Here is a 15,194-nt window from a genome sequence, read left to right as displayed (position 1 = left end):
TGCATTATGTGATGGCTTCCCTGGTGGTTCAATGGTAAAGAATCTGCCTGCAATGCAGGAGAGGTGGGTTTGATCCCTCAGTCAGGAAGATCCCCTGGAGGAGGGCATGGCAACTTACTCCAGTATTCTTGCCTGGAGAATTCCATGGACAGAGGAGCCTGGCAGCCTACAGACCATGGGGTCGCAAAGAGGCAGACACAACTGAAGCAACTTAGCATGTATGCATGCAGAAGGTGAAACAAAATGAAATCCTGCCTCTTTTCTCATACAAATTCATAATTTCTGCAAGCCTGTTTTCCTTAGACATTCATTTCCTCAAGCTGATTTCCAGTCTGATTTCCTCGATCATTGAGTGGGGCAAACACAGGGGTAAGGTAGAACCAGGGGGTGGGCATGGCGCAGTGCAGAGAGAAGGCTCGCAGGCACTAACCTGGACCGCGGACGTTCACATCCAGCACGTCCACCTCCTGCTCTGCCTGTGGAGGGGTGAGAGCCAGCGATGGTGTCCTACGGATGTCTGCAGCTTCCAGGTGCTGCTGTGTCCATGGACGCCGATCGATGGGGTCATCTTCTTCTGAGAGCAAAGCCTCATCTTCAGCCTGAAAGAAGAGGACAACTCTCCTGATCACTCTGGCACGCCCCCAGGATCTCTCCCAATTCTTTGACTGACTAACTTCTAGCTACCCTTCAAGTAGAGAGCAGACTTTAATTCCTCTTATTGGTCCTAAAGAACACACGCTGCTCACTCTCCTTAACTAAGCATTGTGTTAGGTACTTACACAGCATTGCATGGCAGTTCCCAATGCTACCTGAAAGGCTCCTCAGGACAGGGAGCAAGCCTTGTTCAAGGTTGCCTCCCTGTACCCTGTATCCACCCCAGTGCCCAGCACAGAGCCAGCATTCAGCAAGAATTTGCTGAATAATTATTATACTTTTAAAAGCAGCTGACCTTTATGGAATATTCAGTATGTGATAGAAAACAGGTAAGGCAATTCACCCGTATTGAAGGAATCATTATTATTTTCCCTATCTTACAAAGTAGGGATAAGTAAATATAAAGAGGTTAAATAATGTGCCAGAGTTTGGGACTTGAATCCAGTCCTGACTGTAGTAATTTTCTTAACCATCATGCCTGTTTTCCTCAAGCATTTATTCAGAATATCCATGGGATACATGCATACCCCAGCCACGTACGTCTATGGGTGAATGGTCTCCTTTTTCATGTCAGACTCAGCCCAATGTACCTCTTACTGCTATATGGCTTTTGTTTCCAGGGATCAAGATTTAAAGCCTCCAAACTCAGTGATCACTGGCTTTCCTCCACTAACTCACTCCACCTTCCCTTGAAGTATCCAGAGAGAACAAGGGAGAGATCTGGCCATGAAAGAAACTGGTGTTTACACACAATAGTCCTTATTCAAATACCATCAACCTGACATTTGAGGAAGGAAGCATGTTTGTTTTATTATTTTTAAAGAGTTCTTTCTGAAAAACTTACATAGTAACCCAAGGCCATCAATGACCTAAATAGTCCTGATTTTTGAAACAACCTAGGATAGCCAAGGCCTGGGCAACATGTACAGACTACCACCCTTCTCTCCCACTCATGATACTCTAGATACCGAAGGACAAAAATGTGAAATATGAGCAGACAACGGCTAATAACGGTGCTTCTACCACGGCCAGCTTACCTTGGCTTTCTTAGGCTGCGGCCCTTCATCATCAACCCAGTGTTCACTTGTTCCAGAACCAATTAGGTTCGCCTCTGAGACTTGCACTGAAAGATTTCTGACATGACAGAATCATGAAGGTATAAAATAAGAGCAGGGTTATATCATAAAAGAACATAGAAATTTTCGTAATTTTTCTGCCATCACACACTCTCATGGCTACAGTCAGACTTTCAGGGGCCTTGGCCTGGGGGAAAAATGGGCAATATTACATCCCATTGTCTGAGTAAATATCAGTTCCTTTCCCACTAAGCAAGAGCTTAAGACAAAGGCGTGTCTCATCACAGAAGCTGAGCATCCCTGTGATAAAATGTACAGAACTGAAGCATCCAGACTCTTATTTTATAGCCACAAGCAGGCATTCAGTATCACGGTCAAGTATAGTAGCACGGCATGGCCAGAGCTCTGAATTTAAAATCATGATTCAACAAGATCTGATTTTCCACTTATCCGTACTTGTTATTACTGTGAATAGTAGCTTATTGACAAACTCTTACTTGAGTCCCACAGCATCCTGGCCCACTGGCTCACGACGTTTGTGGTTGCTGGAGTCACGGCGAAGGGTGAAACCTTCAGGCAGCCAGAGGGAGCCATGCTTGCGCTTTCGTTTTGCCATGATAACCCCCAGGAGGATAATAAACAAGATAATGACAACGGCAACAGCAAGCAGATAGAGAAGCTGAGTGGGTTTTGGGGTCAGAGATTCACCTGAAAGTGCAGAGAGATAGGGAAAGTGATGAATAAAACATCCACCTCTCAATATTCCCACTAAACTCCTTCAGAGAACAACTTTGAGCTCACTAGCCCTGAGGAACAGAGCGCTGCACACTGGAAGCTGTGCCCCATTCTCTCTGCCTGCAAGTGACACTCCTCAGCACACTTTCCCCTTAATTTTAGAGCTACTCACTGACGACAGACACAAGTGGGTACGACAGGGTCCCCTGGATGGCGTGAGAAGCCAGAAGAGCTGCGGCTGCGTCTGTGTTCTTAAAGCACTGGTCTGAGTCTTGAACACACTGGCGGTTGTCAATCTCCAGAAATACCTGAGAGCTGAGGGGAGCCAAGGAGAAATGGCAAGAAAATGTCAACCCAGGAATCTGAGGTAGACCCGCTTCCTCACCCTCAGCCTCGGGCTCTCTACCTCTGGGATGTTGTCTCCAGGAAGATCCCGGAAATTAAGATCTGGTTTACACCCTAAACACTAATTCTCACTTAGGGTGGGCTACAGTCCATGAGGTCACAAAGAGTCGGACACGACTGAGTGACTAACCCTTTCATGTCCTTGGTTTGGCTGCATCTAAGTGTTCTGACTTTTAGGCAACATAAGACAAATTGAGAAAATGGGGTGAAGTTGCCTTTGGTGGGCTGCTTCTACCCCTTCCCCCTTCCGGTGTACTCAACGGTACATACAGCTACTCTAAAAACACACCCCTGCCTTTTGCTTTTTGTTCCTTACTCTCCTTTCTCTCTGCATCTGTACTCGAGCTAGCTAGCCAGCTGAACCTTGTGCGATACCAAAAAATCCTGAGTGTGGATGACATAATATATGCAGAACATCACCCTTGTCAAAGAGACAGAAATGAAGCGCCTTGAAAAGAAGCCCAGGATTAATACAAAGAGGAGTCATCACTAGAAGGATTTACGCCAACTCTGGCAAATGGTTAGAGATTCTAGCACATGAGGAGCCCGTTCTGACACCCTGCCACTTGACTTGCTTCAGCCCACTTTTCAGGATTCCAAGATCAAGGCAAACCTTTAGCACTAACCGTAAAGACTGGGATTACAGGCTTGTGTTACTCGGTTGACTGTTTTGTTTTCTGACCTTTCATCTTTATAGGTCCAGTTGCAGTTATGATATTTGTGTATCAAAGTGCTCAGCCTGATAAAATTAAGCTTTGAGAAGTCCAGAAACTAAACACCTACCCAGCCACTTCCTGTTCTTCATCTCCAGGAAGGGACCTGCGTGTCAGTCTCTGCTTCTTCATGGCAGCTGACTTCCCACCATAATAGGGGTAGACCATGAGTTCCCCCTGGGCATCCCGTTTGATGCGGAGGTTGGTGTGGAGCAGGGTGCCCAGTGCCCGCAAGAATCTGCGGGCATCCTGGAGCAGCTGTTCAGGTGGCATCAGCACCACGATGACCAGGGTGCCCTCTGCCAGGTTTTCTGGCCGGTCAGCAGCACAGTCCAGCCCATCCCAGCCACACTCCTCACTGTTGCAACCCTGGTCACAATGGTTGTCTTCGTAGTGGTCTGCACAGTATTTGTCATATCTAGGCAGAGGGAGACAGAGAATATGGTAAGATCACAGTGGAGCTCTATTTGTTTTCCACTTGGAACTAATGTGGATTTTCCTACCCATCTTCTACGACTCAGATTAGATCCTGAATGTCCTCTGAAGCCTTCTTGGACTCTCTGTGCCTGACTTCTTAGAGTATATACAGTCTACACACCTTAGCATCTCAGTGAGTGCTCTCTGAATGAGAAACGAAACTACTCACTAAACTCATGGGCCCCTAGGCAACTTGTCATCATGTTAAATCAGATTTGTAAACAAATCTGAAACAAAAATCTACCTGGTTCATGTTTCCTTTATTTTTATATCCATTGCCTCTGGGTTTCCAGCAGTAAAACAAGACTCTAGAGAGCGCTTCCAGAAACTGGAAAGTAACCCCATACCAACAAGAGATGCTGTACAGTTGACCTTTGGCCCATTTGATATGGCCCATTTCTTCTCTAATCAAGACTGAATCTTCACTGTGGAAGGTAGGTGGCAAGAAGTGTGTCCCACACAGGATACCAGATCTAATTTGTACAGCATCTTTCAAACATTGGGAAATGGAAATTGACTCCCAAAGCCTGTTGATGCAAAAATCGTTGGATTTCCACTTTCCCCTTCTCCCTCCTCACTCCCATCCCTTGATGGTTACACCACCCAGTCCAACTTGCCACTCTAGCTCAGTGAGGAGATCAGGAGTCAGGAGGAGCTATATCTGCTCTGGCAAGTTCTTGAACCTCCCAAGTCTCCCTTCCCTGATCTGTTAAAGGCCATTAACAACACCTATGCCTCACAAGGTTGTTGAGAATTAATCAGGGTTGAACCAAATGGGATGACTAAATGGAAAGCTATTACGTAACCCACAAAGGCCCCTATAATTGCAGCAGTGAAGACCAGGAGGGTTAGGCTGACTAATCTAGCAGATGCTTCCCGATGAATCTGGAGGGGAAACCCAGTCTTAGGGAAAGACACGGGATGAACAGAGATGGGTACAGACCTTTGCAACCATGCTGCAGGCAGATTATGTGAGAGGCTGCCTGACAGTGGGTAACACTTCCAAAAGTCACTTCCCCTGGGAACCTGTGGCAGCAGCAGGCGAGGAAGCAGAGACAGGCAGAGAGTGGCTGTGCAGTGAGCGTTTCTGCCCCTCGGTCAGCAAGGGAGAGCACAGGGTAGTGTGTGATGGGGCAGGATGGCACCAGGAAGAAGAGGGCAACTGGTGCCAGTCCAGAAGGCAGAGGCGGCTTGGGCCGAAGCACTGGAGCGGTTAGCAGCAAAAGAACAAGAGACCGAGGTGTGTTAGTGACAGCGCTGCCCCTCAGTTCTGGGGACCCTGGGCGCTTACTTGCATGTCTTGCTACTCTTCTGGCATTCAAAGTTGTCAAACAGGCACTCGGCCGTGTTGCACAGCTCGTCGCACTGGTTGTTGATGTACTCCCAGCAGGGCAGCGGGGAGGAGCAATTGGCCCAGGGGTCCTCCATGGTGAGGGAACAGTCCCCCCCATCCCACTGGCAGGCATGGCTGTTGCACACGTCATCACAGATGCCGTCCCGAGCTTTGTCAGCACAATACTGGCTCAGGCAGGTGGCGGGAGGGGTGCTGGTGGGGGCGGTGTAGAGTTCACAGTGGCTGCCCCGGAACAGCGGGGCACACTGGCACGAGTAGTAAGGAGGCTGGCGCTGAGGGTAGCAGCTCCCCCCGTGCTGGCAGGGGCTACTGGCGCAGCCCGAGTCGCAGTCCTGGGGGTTGGGGCAGAAGCAGCGGGGGCCCGAGGCCGTGTGCACACATTGCTCCCCTCTCCTGCACTTCACCTGTCCGCAGCTGCTCTGGCATCGTGCCCCAGAGAAGCCCTGTGGGAATCAGTGAACAAATGAGGATGGCAGGTGACTTGTGAGGGCAGGCCCCATTCTCCCTCGGGCCCCCTCAACGCCACACCTCTAGGGAGGTAAAGACTAGACTCTTGGCTAAGATGCCTCCAGGTAGCTTCCTGGACCGAGTTCTAGGAAGAGATTTCTTCAAGTCAACTTTTTTACTCTAAGAGCTTGCTTCTAGAAATGAAGTCCAGAGTTCACATTAGGATAAGGTGACCCAAAACCTATTAGCACCTTTCCAAATCATCAGTAGATCACTCATACGGTGACTTTACAGGGGAAAAAACTCACTTCAGAGGACTGGATGTCTAAAAGACTTTCCTATGTCATCTCGTTCTTGAACGTCTCCCTCAGTCCAGGCCAAGGTTACTGGACAGGTTTCCTTTTGATATCCCTCTGCTCATCTGTTAGGAAGCTTTTAGCCTCTGGCAGGAGCAAAAGTGTTTGCACAGCAAATGGCTAACGTTAAGACTTCCTTCTAGTTGAAGAAGCAGTCTGTTCCCAAATAACTGCTGTCGAGGGATGTGAGCAGAGTAGCATTTCCAAAAACTCTGTCCCAGTCTGGGCAGCAAGACTACCCTCCAGCACAAGACCCAGAAGCCAAATACACTAGCCCTGTTCCCAAGGGAATATCCACTGCCCTTAGTGCCTCTGAGGATTGACAGTCACAGACCAGGGAGCTCACTGTTTCTGGGAGTATTTTAATAGTTCTAAATGGAAAACGGAAGCACTTTCTCCTAAAGAGGCTAACATTAAGAAACGCCCCCACCAAGAAAGCTCCCCACAGAGCTCGGAAATGCCAGGTTTCCTCTCGGCCCTGTCTCAGGCTATATGGAATTCAGTAGGCACTGTGGCACTCACCGGGGGACAACGACAGATGAAACCATCGGGCATGTTGCTGGCCACAGCACAAGTGCCTCCGTTCAGGCAAGGCATCTGGGGACACACGTCGACGAACGTTTCACAGTGACGACCTCAGAGTAGAAAATGAAAGGGGGTTTTAAAAGTGAAAGCAGTAACTCAGGTTATTGAACAGGATACTACTGGGATGTGAGCTAGTCAAAGGATTAGAGAGGGAGCAAGAGGTGTGAGAATTGAGTTCTAAGCCTAAGGGGACATGAGAGGATGAGGAAGGCACATGCTAGATCCCAACATCCTTGGCCCATCACTCACTCAGGACAGTTCCCTCATCTGTCTTGTCTACAGTAATAAGTGCAGATGGCACACGACTGAACCGACTCACAAAACAAGATGTGTACAAAAAATGACTAACCCCTCAAAAAAAAAAGAAAAAGAAAATGACACCTAAGCTTTTTTTGAAGGCACTTTAGCTTTCATAAGGCAAAAACATTTAGCAAAAATCCACTGCATTTTGTTAACACTGTCTACTTGATAAGACAGGCTACACCAGGCCAATACATCTAAAACAGTGATTAACATATACACGCTACTATAGATAAAACCGATAACTCCTAAGAACCTACTGTATGGCACAAGGAACTTAACTCATAGTCTGCGATGACCTACATGGGGAAATAATCTAAAATAGAGTGGATTGATAAATGTGTATAACTGACTCACTTTGCTGTACAGCAGAAAGTAACACAACATTGTAAACCAACTATACTGTAATAAAAATTAAAAGGAAAAACTTTTGGGATGGGGGACACATGTACACCCGTGGCTAATTCATGTTAATGGATGGCAAAAACCACCACAATATTGTAAAGTAATTAGCCTCCAATTAAAATAAATTAATTTTTAAAAATGTTGATTTGCAGTTTATATTGAATTTTCATCAGTGACATCTGTTTTCAATAATGTCCAGCCTTTCTGTAACCTAATTGGCATTGTTTTAAAACACAGCTTATGTTAGGGTTACCTGCACAGCTGTGTTAGTAGAAACTAACACAACATTACAAAGCAATTATATTCCAATAAAAATTTAAAACAATCATACAAAAAAACCCTCAGCTTAATATTCCCACCATAACTATGATTGAGAGTCAAAGGATTTTTTAATTCACAGGTGTGGAAAATGTAGAAACACCACTTCTGGCTACGGGACCCCAATTCAAGGTGGCCTCCACTCCTTTCGCCTATTTCCCTCTTTCTTCGTAGGGCTCCTCAGCATTTCCAGATAAAGAAGCCTCAGAGGTAATGGAAGGAACAGGAGGCAGTTGTCTGCCAGTTCTCAAGCAGATCATGACCAGCATGAGACGACAGATTGTTCATACTCTTTCTGTCCAGGGTTGCCTCAAACGTGTGATGTTCATATTGGATTGTTTCTCTTTTGATGCTGTACCTAGGTGTTTTCCATATTTCAAAATCCACCTCCCCCCCTTTTTTAAAATAAAATTCCAAAGTTCTTAAAGGTAATATATCTTTAAAATTGGAAGGGGGGGATGTCTGGATATAATAAGCCCAGAATGTAGCAGAGTTCAACTTTCCAGATTACTAGTAAGTAGACTAACGCAGACTCTCATCTGACTTCCAAAGAATACTTCTACAACAAAAAATGTGAACTGACCCCAGGAGTGCAAGACAGATTTCCAGGTAACTGATGGTACTGCCAAATTTAGATATAAACAGCTATTTTAGCCCCCCAAAGTCACCAAGTTGCCCTTCTCCAGAAATAATTAGTAACTGTCTATGATAAAACCCCTATTCTGAGGCAGGACTCACTCATCTTTGTAATCTGTGATGAACACAGCCAAGTCTTAGCATGCAGGCCCTGTTTGTGACCTCTGAAGTTTTCCTGTTCGTACCCTCATCAGTTGATTTTTGGTTAAACAGCCCAATTTGGATCTATTCCCTTTAAGCGTCCAAGAAGACCCTAAACTTCTTTGGATCCCAGAAGGTAGAAAGGTCACTATGGCAGCGACAACCCAATCACTCAAGTCGCTACATGCCACAGGAGGCAGGGTGACAAAACCAGAGTTAGATGTAAGGTTCCTGAACGTGAGCTGTTATTTTGCTCAGATGAAATGAATTCCAGAGATGGATGGTGGCGATGGTAGCATAACAATGTGAATATCCTCAATACCATTGAACTGTATACTTAAAAAAGGTAAAGATGGTAAACTTTATCTGTATTTTACCTCAATTTAAAACGTTACTTTGCTCAACTACTCCCAACATTCTATTTCTTTTTTTTCATATTTCTGCTACAATATGATGTAATTAATATATAACAAAAGAGATAGCATCTCTCTCAGGAAACACAAACATCTGTGGAGCAAACACAAACATCTGTGGAGCGCAGGCCTAGGAAAAAGTTGGGCTCTTGAATTAAGCTGGTCTAGATTTTCACCCTTGCAGCTCTGAGGGCAGCCTGCACTGCATACAGCTCACCAACGACTACCTGTGGCCTTCCCTGGTGGCTCAGATGGTAAAGAGTCGGCCTGCAATGCAAGAGACCCGGGTTTGATCCCTGGGTCAGGAAGATCCCAGAGAAGGAAATGACAACCCACTCCAGTATTCTTGCTTGGAGAATCCTATAGACAGAGGAGCCAGGCGGGCTATAGTCCATGGGCCAGAAGAGCTTCCCTTGGGGCTGGGATGTGTCATGCAGGGCCTAGTTTCCTCAGTGGAACCCCCACCCCACCTCGAGGCAGAGTGGCTAGGGCAGCTGGAAAGGTGCTCAGCTCACCAGTGAAGGTGCTGCGGCAGACGCACAGGTAGTCGTTGGTGAGCTGTATGCAGTCCAGGCTGCCCTCAGAGCTGCAGGGGTTGGACAGGCACTCGTTGATGTCCCCTTCACAGCGTTCTCCAGCAAAGCCTGGCAAGCAGCGACAACTGTAGCCCCCAATCCTGTCTACACACTGGCCACCATTAAGGCAGTGGGGACCCCTGGCACAGTCGTCAACGTTCTCTTCACAAAGCAGGCCTGGAGGAGAGAGAGGAGGGAGAGAAAATTATTACAGTTCTTGGAACGCTGCCTTCCAGGAAGGGAAAACCAGCCCTGGTGGCATTTCCACAATTAGTCAGGCTGGAACCATTCCGGTCAGGCAGGGCCTAACACACGCTTGACCCAGGATTGTGCCCATTCTCTTGGACACCAGTAAGCAAAGGATGTACTCAGGGCTTCTCATGTTCTCCCCACACAACCCAGTGATGAAGCAATCCCTTAGGGCATAGCTAGTATTATTTTTCCACTTGAAAGGTAAGGAAATTGGAACTCAAGAGAGATTTGGTAACTTTTCATTAATGTATTCATTTTGATTTAAAATATAAAAACAGTTAAAAAGAATATAACCATAAATAAATAGACTACAAGTAATCACTGGTAAGAATTGGAAGTAAATTTTGAATTACACAAATGACTTTTTCTGTAAAATAGTGTAAGTGCACAAATATCTTTTATCAAAAAAATAGAAGGGAAATATCCTATTGAGAGCTCAAAGGTTATGCCATTTAAAACAGAACTCATTTAATGTGTTATATATGTAAAAGAGCCATCAAGTATGAACATCTGTACATATTTTTGAGGAAGAAATAAAAGAAATCAATGACTATTCTATAAGTGATTTCATGATTAATTCAAAAAATTACAGAAGAAAGAAAAACAGTACTGTATTCTTACCACTTGTAATAGCAAGACTATTTGAAAGAAAAGAAAAATGTATTAAAAAAAAAGGCCTCAGTTTCAATAGCAATAGCAAAAGATAAAATATCTAAGAACAATCTTAACAAGAAATGTACTACACCTACACGAAGAATTTAAAGTAGACCTAAAAGACACAAAAGGAAACTTGAATAAACAGAAAGACACAATGGGTTGGTTAGGAAGACTCCTCATTCTAAAGATGTCAGTCTTCTTTATACCAATTCGTAAATTTAATGTGACCTCAATAAAAATATTAACAGGATTTTTAATGGATAATATTACCTCTAGAATTAAAATTAACCTCTACTTCTCTTTCAAGTACTGAGCAGAAAAAACTCTCCTTTAATGGAACAAATCTTCAAGTATTTAAAGGCTTTCTCCTTAGTTTTGTCTTCCCTGTTAATCTCACTGCTCAATAACGAGCCTACTACTGGGGCACTTTTCCATTCTAATTTAGCCAACTCTGAACTCAAGAAGGAAACCCAAAATTCACTGACCCAAAGCTTTAAGACAGTATAAATATTTCTCTAACATTCTATTCTCTTTGATGAGAATCAATTTTCCACCATTGTGGATGGCTTTTTCTTTTGACGTGCTGCTCAGAACAGGCACCATATAACTACATCTCTTCTAAAAAATAATACTCCAAGCTCTTTCCAGGAGATTGTTTGCAGGCAGGAGAATGCCCCTGGTGGAATGATGGCTCCACCATCCACCATCTAGGGTTGTATCTCATTAGGTCTTATTGTAATTCTTAGTTCATTCTTGGACCATCAACCTTTTCCCCTTGGGCTTACGAAAATAGGCAAATGTTTTCATTTCATTCATTTTCCCACTTTATGGAGGCAAGACTTGGAAGTTTAGAAAAATACACGAGCTGGTAAATACAAATAATTTATTCAAGAGGCTACTGGTTGTTTTCCCTTGAAGCACCAAGAGATCTTGCTAGCCAGATTAACTTTGCTGCAACATTATGTCATTTGCACATTCTGTGTTTCATGGGTTTCAACAACAACCAGACAGAATTGAGAACAGGCATTAGAACACCGGAGCTTGGCAAGAGAGCAATGAAATGGCTTGAATCTCTAAGATTCAGAATACTGCTGAATCTTGTTTTAAAAATCCCTTCACGAGACTAAAAATGCATTTACAACTTAGAGAATGCCCTGGATGGAAGACAGGTAAGGCTGATTTCATACCCCGAGTGCCTGGTGGGCAGGAGCACTTGAAGTGGTTCACAAGGTCGATACAGGTGCCCCCATTCTGGCATGGCTGGTTCTGGCACTCATCCACTTCATACTCGCAGTTGACACCCTGATATCCAGGGACACACTGCCAAGAGCAAAGCAAAAAGAACAAGAAATGTTGGACTATTGTTGGACGCATATCATAGGAGCAAATGAAATAGGGTAAGTTACTGTGACCCTTTTCTGCCAAACCCCACCCGGCTCTTGTACGCTCTTCTGGTATCATCACACTCCCTACTCACTGTCTCATGCAGGGTCAACTCACAGCTCACTGGCATTTATCACTTCTAGCCAAAAAAGCCACTTGAAAAGGAAGGCAAGGACTGAATATTCTGAGGGATATCTCAAATGATGCCTGTGCAAAAGCCATCCATCCCTTCTGTGTGCAGGTTTTCCCATCTTTAAAACATTCATTCCTTTGTATGTGATGGGGGTCTGGTGGCTCACAGAAATGGTATATGGGGATGGCAGTAAAGGTAACGCATGTATTTACTGACCCCCATGTTCAGGGAACTACACATTTATGTGTGAGAAACTGGCTGATGCAGGGGTGGGGCATCAAGAGGCGGGCAAGCTAGCTGTGCTAGATGTAGGCGTTCTAGGGCTTTCAGGGCTGATCAAGGAAGAAAACACTGACCAGGAAGTGGCTCTATTTGGGCAATGCTTTGAGTCCCTCACAGCAAAATTACTGTAATTGATTGCTGTATGCTTCCCGGTATAGCTATCGAATTTTATAAGTACGAAATGCCACCTTCTGGTTTAAAACTATGCAACATCTCCTTTCTTTTTTTTAATGCCATTTTTGGTGAACCTATAAAGCAACAGCAGCAGTTACAAAATGTTGTCTGAGTACTTTTGAGAGCTCAAAACAAAGATCTGTGTATAGGCTGAACAAAAAGATGTTCAATTAATAGTACAAACTGCATATGAATAACTTTAACATCTTTCATTGGACTTTTCATGCAAACCTTAATAGAGATGTGACTCAGAGAGAGACAAAAAAGGATAAGAAGAGGAGGGCAGATGAACTCAGAGGGAAGAGGGTAACAGAGGGGGCCTACATGTTTGGTGATAAGACTCAGCGGCCAGGCCAGAGTCTCTGGGTCACAGAGCTCTGAAGGCCAGCACTGGCTTGGTATCTTCACGTCCTGGGCTCATCTGACCTATGGCTAGCAGTGCAGGTGCAGTTTTGCAGAACACATAAAGCAGGCGGGCCCTAAGTGAATAAATTCTACTTCTTAGGGCTATGTTTAAAACAATGGTACCAGTGGCTTTCGAACTAAAAATAAGAAACAGGGACCAATACACTGAAGCCATCTTTGGCTCATGTATGAGAAGAAGAGTTTTTCTCAGTGTTGCTAGGTAGCCTAAACTGGTATCAAATTCATGTCTCTGGTATTTTGTCAACATCTTGATCTAATCATTATCAGCCCAGACATTAAGAAAACAATGATGTTGTTGCTATTGTTGTTCAGTTGCTAAGTCGTGTCTGACTCTGTGACTCCGTGGACTGCAGCATGCAGAAGACAATGATACGTCCCTTAAAAGATATATACACCCTCAAATATACACGTGTAACAGTATGATGCTACACAGAACAGGCTGGGTAACATTTTTTTGAGAGAATTATTAGTCGATTGACCAGTGACTGTTTACAAAGATGACATGGGTCAAAGGGCCACTCCTCAAAGTGGCTTCTCCTATCTCAACTGCTTATTCAGGGAAGTACCAGGGGCCACTGGGCTGGGTAGGCTGGGAAATGCACCCTGGCAGAGTATGTTAGCTCTGGATTCTGGAAGCAATCCTGTGGAAGTAAGACGGTTCCAGACTTCTGTGAAAATAGATTACCAGAGCTCTTGTAACTTAATGCACAGGGGACAGAAAGAAACAGTGACTAGAAAACAATGTAATCATGACTGGTAAGAAGAAAAGAAATCTATAAACTGTGAAAACCAGACACATGCAGCTAAACTCAACATGCCCATGTTTGTAAGAGGCGGGCCATCTTCTGGAAGGTCTCTGACTTTGCCTGCTCCGCTCACTCACCTCACATCTGTATCCACCAATGAAGTCCCGGCAGGTGGCGCCGTGCTGGCAGGGATTGGACGAGCACTCATCAAGCTGGTCCTCACAGTAGCTCCCGGTGTAGCCCAGGGGGCACTGGCAGTGATGCGAGTTGCCCGCACTGATACAGACGCCTGAGTGCTGGCACAAGCGGTCAACGGGCACCCCTGGGAAACCCAGTGGACGAAGGAACATCACGGAACAGCACACAACACGTCAGGGTCAGGTGAACTAATCTAAGTTGGTTGACACATCATATTTTATTCTTGTCTAGTTCACAACCCTCAGGATCTGTTTTATGTTAAAAATAAATAAGTGCTGCATGTATGTGGAATTTATAAAGATGGTACTGATGAGCCTATCTGCAGGGCAGCAGTGGAGATGCAGACATAGAGAACAGGCTTATGGACCCAGAGCCAGGGGCACTGGGGAAGGAGAGGGTGGGACAAATGGAGAGAGAGCGTGGAAACACAAACACTACTATGTGTAAACCAGGTAGCCAGTGGGAATTTGCTGTATGACTCGGGAACTCAAAATGGGGCTTTGTGGCAACGTAGAATTGTGGGATGAGGTGGGACGTGGCAGAGAGGTTCAAGAGGGAGGGGGCATATGTATACTTATGGCTGACTCATGTTGCTGTGTGGCAAAAACCAATACAGTACTGTAAAGCAATTATCCTTCAATTAAAAATAAATACATTAAAAAAATAAACAAGTGCTGAAAGTGGAACATGCCTTCCTTCCACGTCAAGTACATTCCTTTTTGGAATCTCTAACTTGCTCTCCTGCCCTTCGCCTTCCATTTCAGACCCTTTCTCCAGAGTCTTGCCCATTCATTCCCATCTGCCCTTCCCTCTCCTCCCACAATAACAACTCTTGCCCTACAGTGCTGCTCGTTAGTCAGCACTTCATGGACTGACCCTTGAGTCTTGGGGGGCAGAGCTCACCTCTGTGGGAGGCCGCCACCTCACAGGAGACACTGGGAACATCGCAGTAAGCACCAGCCCATCCAGACGGACACAGGCACCGCGACTCTGCTTTATCCTGAATGCAAGTACCTTTGTTTTTACATGGAGACCGACTACAGAGGTTCACCAGGGTCTGAAACAGAGGCAGACACATATATCAGCATTCAGACACCAGGAATGAAAAAAAGTTACACTGCACTTGAAGAACTCAAAGGAAAGCACACTAATTAATAAAAAAAAGGAGCCCTCACCCAAGCCTTAAACTTAGATTCACTGTCCCCAGATAAGCTAATCATTTTATACAGTCTAATTCTTTTAGCTCTGCTCTTCAAAAATTCTTACCAGATAAGTTTAAGAATTTGAGGCATTTAATTAGTTAAGTTATTCCCTACATCACGCTTATGTCTAGAAACATGGCTACCTGGTAGG

General features: G+C 45.0%; 1 protein-coding gene across 1 annotated transcript in view; it reads right to left on the bottom strand.

Annotated features, from left to right (window-relative positions):
• The window catches only part of NOTCH2 (notch 2), a 175,373-nt gene that overhangs the window by 7,897 nt on the left and 152,282 nt on the right, over window positions 1–15,194 (bottom strand). Inside the window, exons 20-30 of the mRNA XM_027535567.1 lie at window positions 14,745–14,898; window positions 13,781–13,965; window positions 11,687–11,819; window positions 9,531–9,767; window positions 6,740–6,852; window positions 5,352–5,857; window positions 3,654–4,001; window positions 2,638–2,780; window positions 2,228–2,438; window positions 1,692–1,788; window positions 431–599 (exon numbers count right to left, since the gene is read on the bottom strand). Of these exons, the coding sequence (XP_027391368.1) occupies window positions 431–599; window positions 1,692–1,788; window positions 2,228–2,438; window positions 2,638–2,780; window positions 3,654–4,001; window positions 5,352–5,857; window positions 6,740–6,852; window positions 9,531–9,767; window positions 11,687–11,819; window positions 13,781–13,965; window positions 14,745–14,898 (2,296 nt within the window). The remainder of the gene's footprint in view (window positions 1–430; window positions 600–1,691; window positions 1,789–2,227; window positions 2,439–2,637; window positions 2,781–3,653; window positions 4,002–5,351; window positions 5,858–6,739; window positions 6,853–9,530; window positions 9,768–11,686; window positions 11,820–13,780; window positions 13,966–14,744; window positions 14,899–15,194) is intronic.

The sequence above is a fragment of the Bos indicus x Bos taurus genome, chromosome 3 (genome assembly GCF_003369695.1).
Source record: "Bos indicus x Bos taurus breed Angus x Brahman F1 hybrid chromosome 3, Bos_hybrid_MaternalHap_v2.0, whole genome shotgun sequence".
Lineage (NCBI taxonomy): Eukaryota > Metazoa > Chordata > Mammalia > Artiodactyla > Bovidae > Bos > Bos indicus x Bos taurus.
Note: the sequence above shows the minus strand (reverse complement) of the source record. Positions and strands in the feature narration are given on the sequence as shown.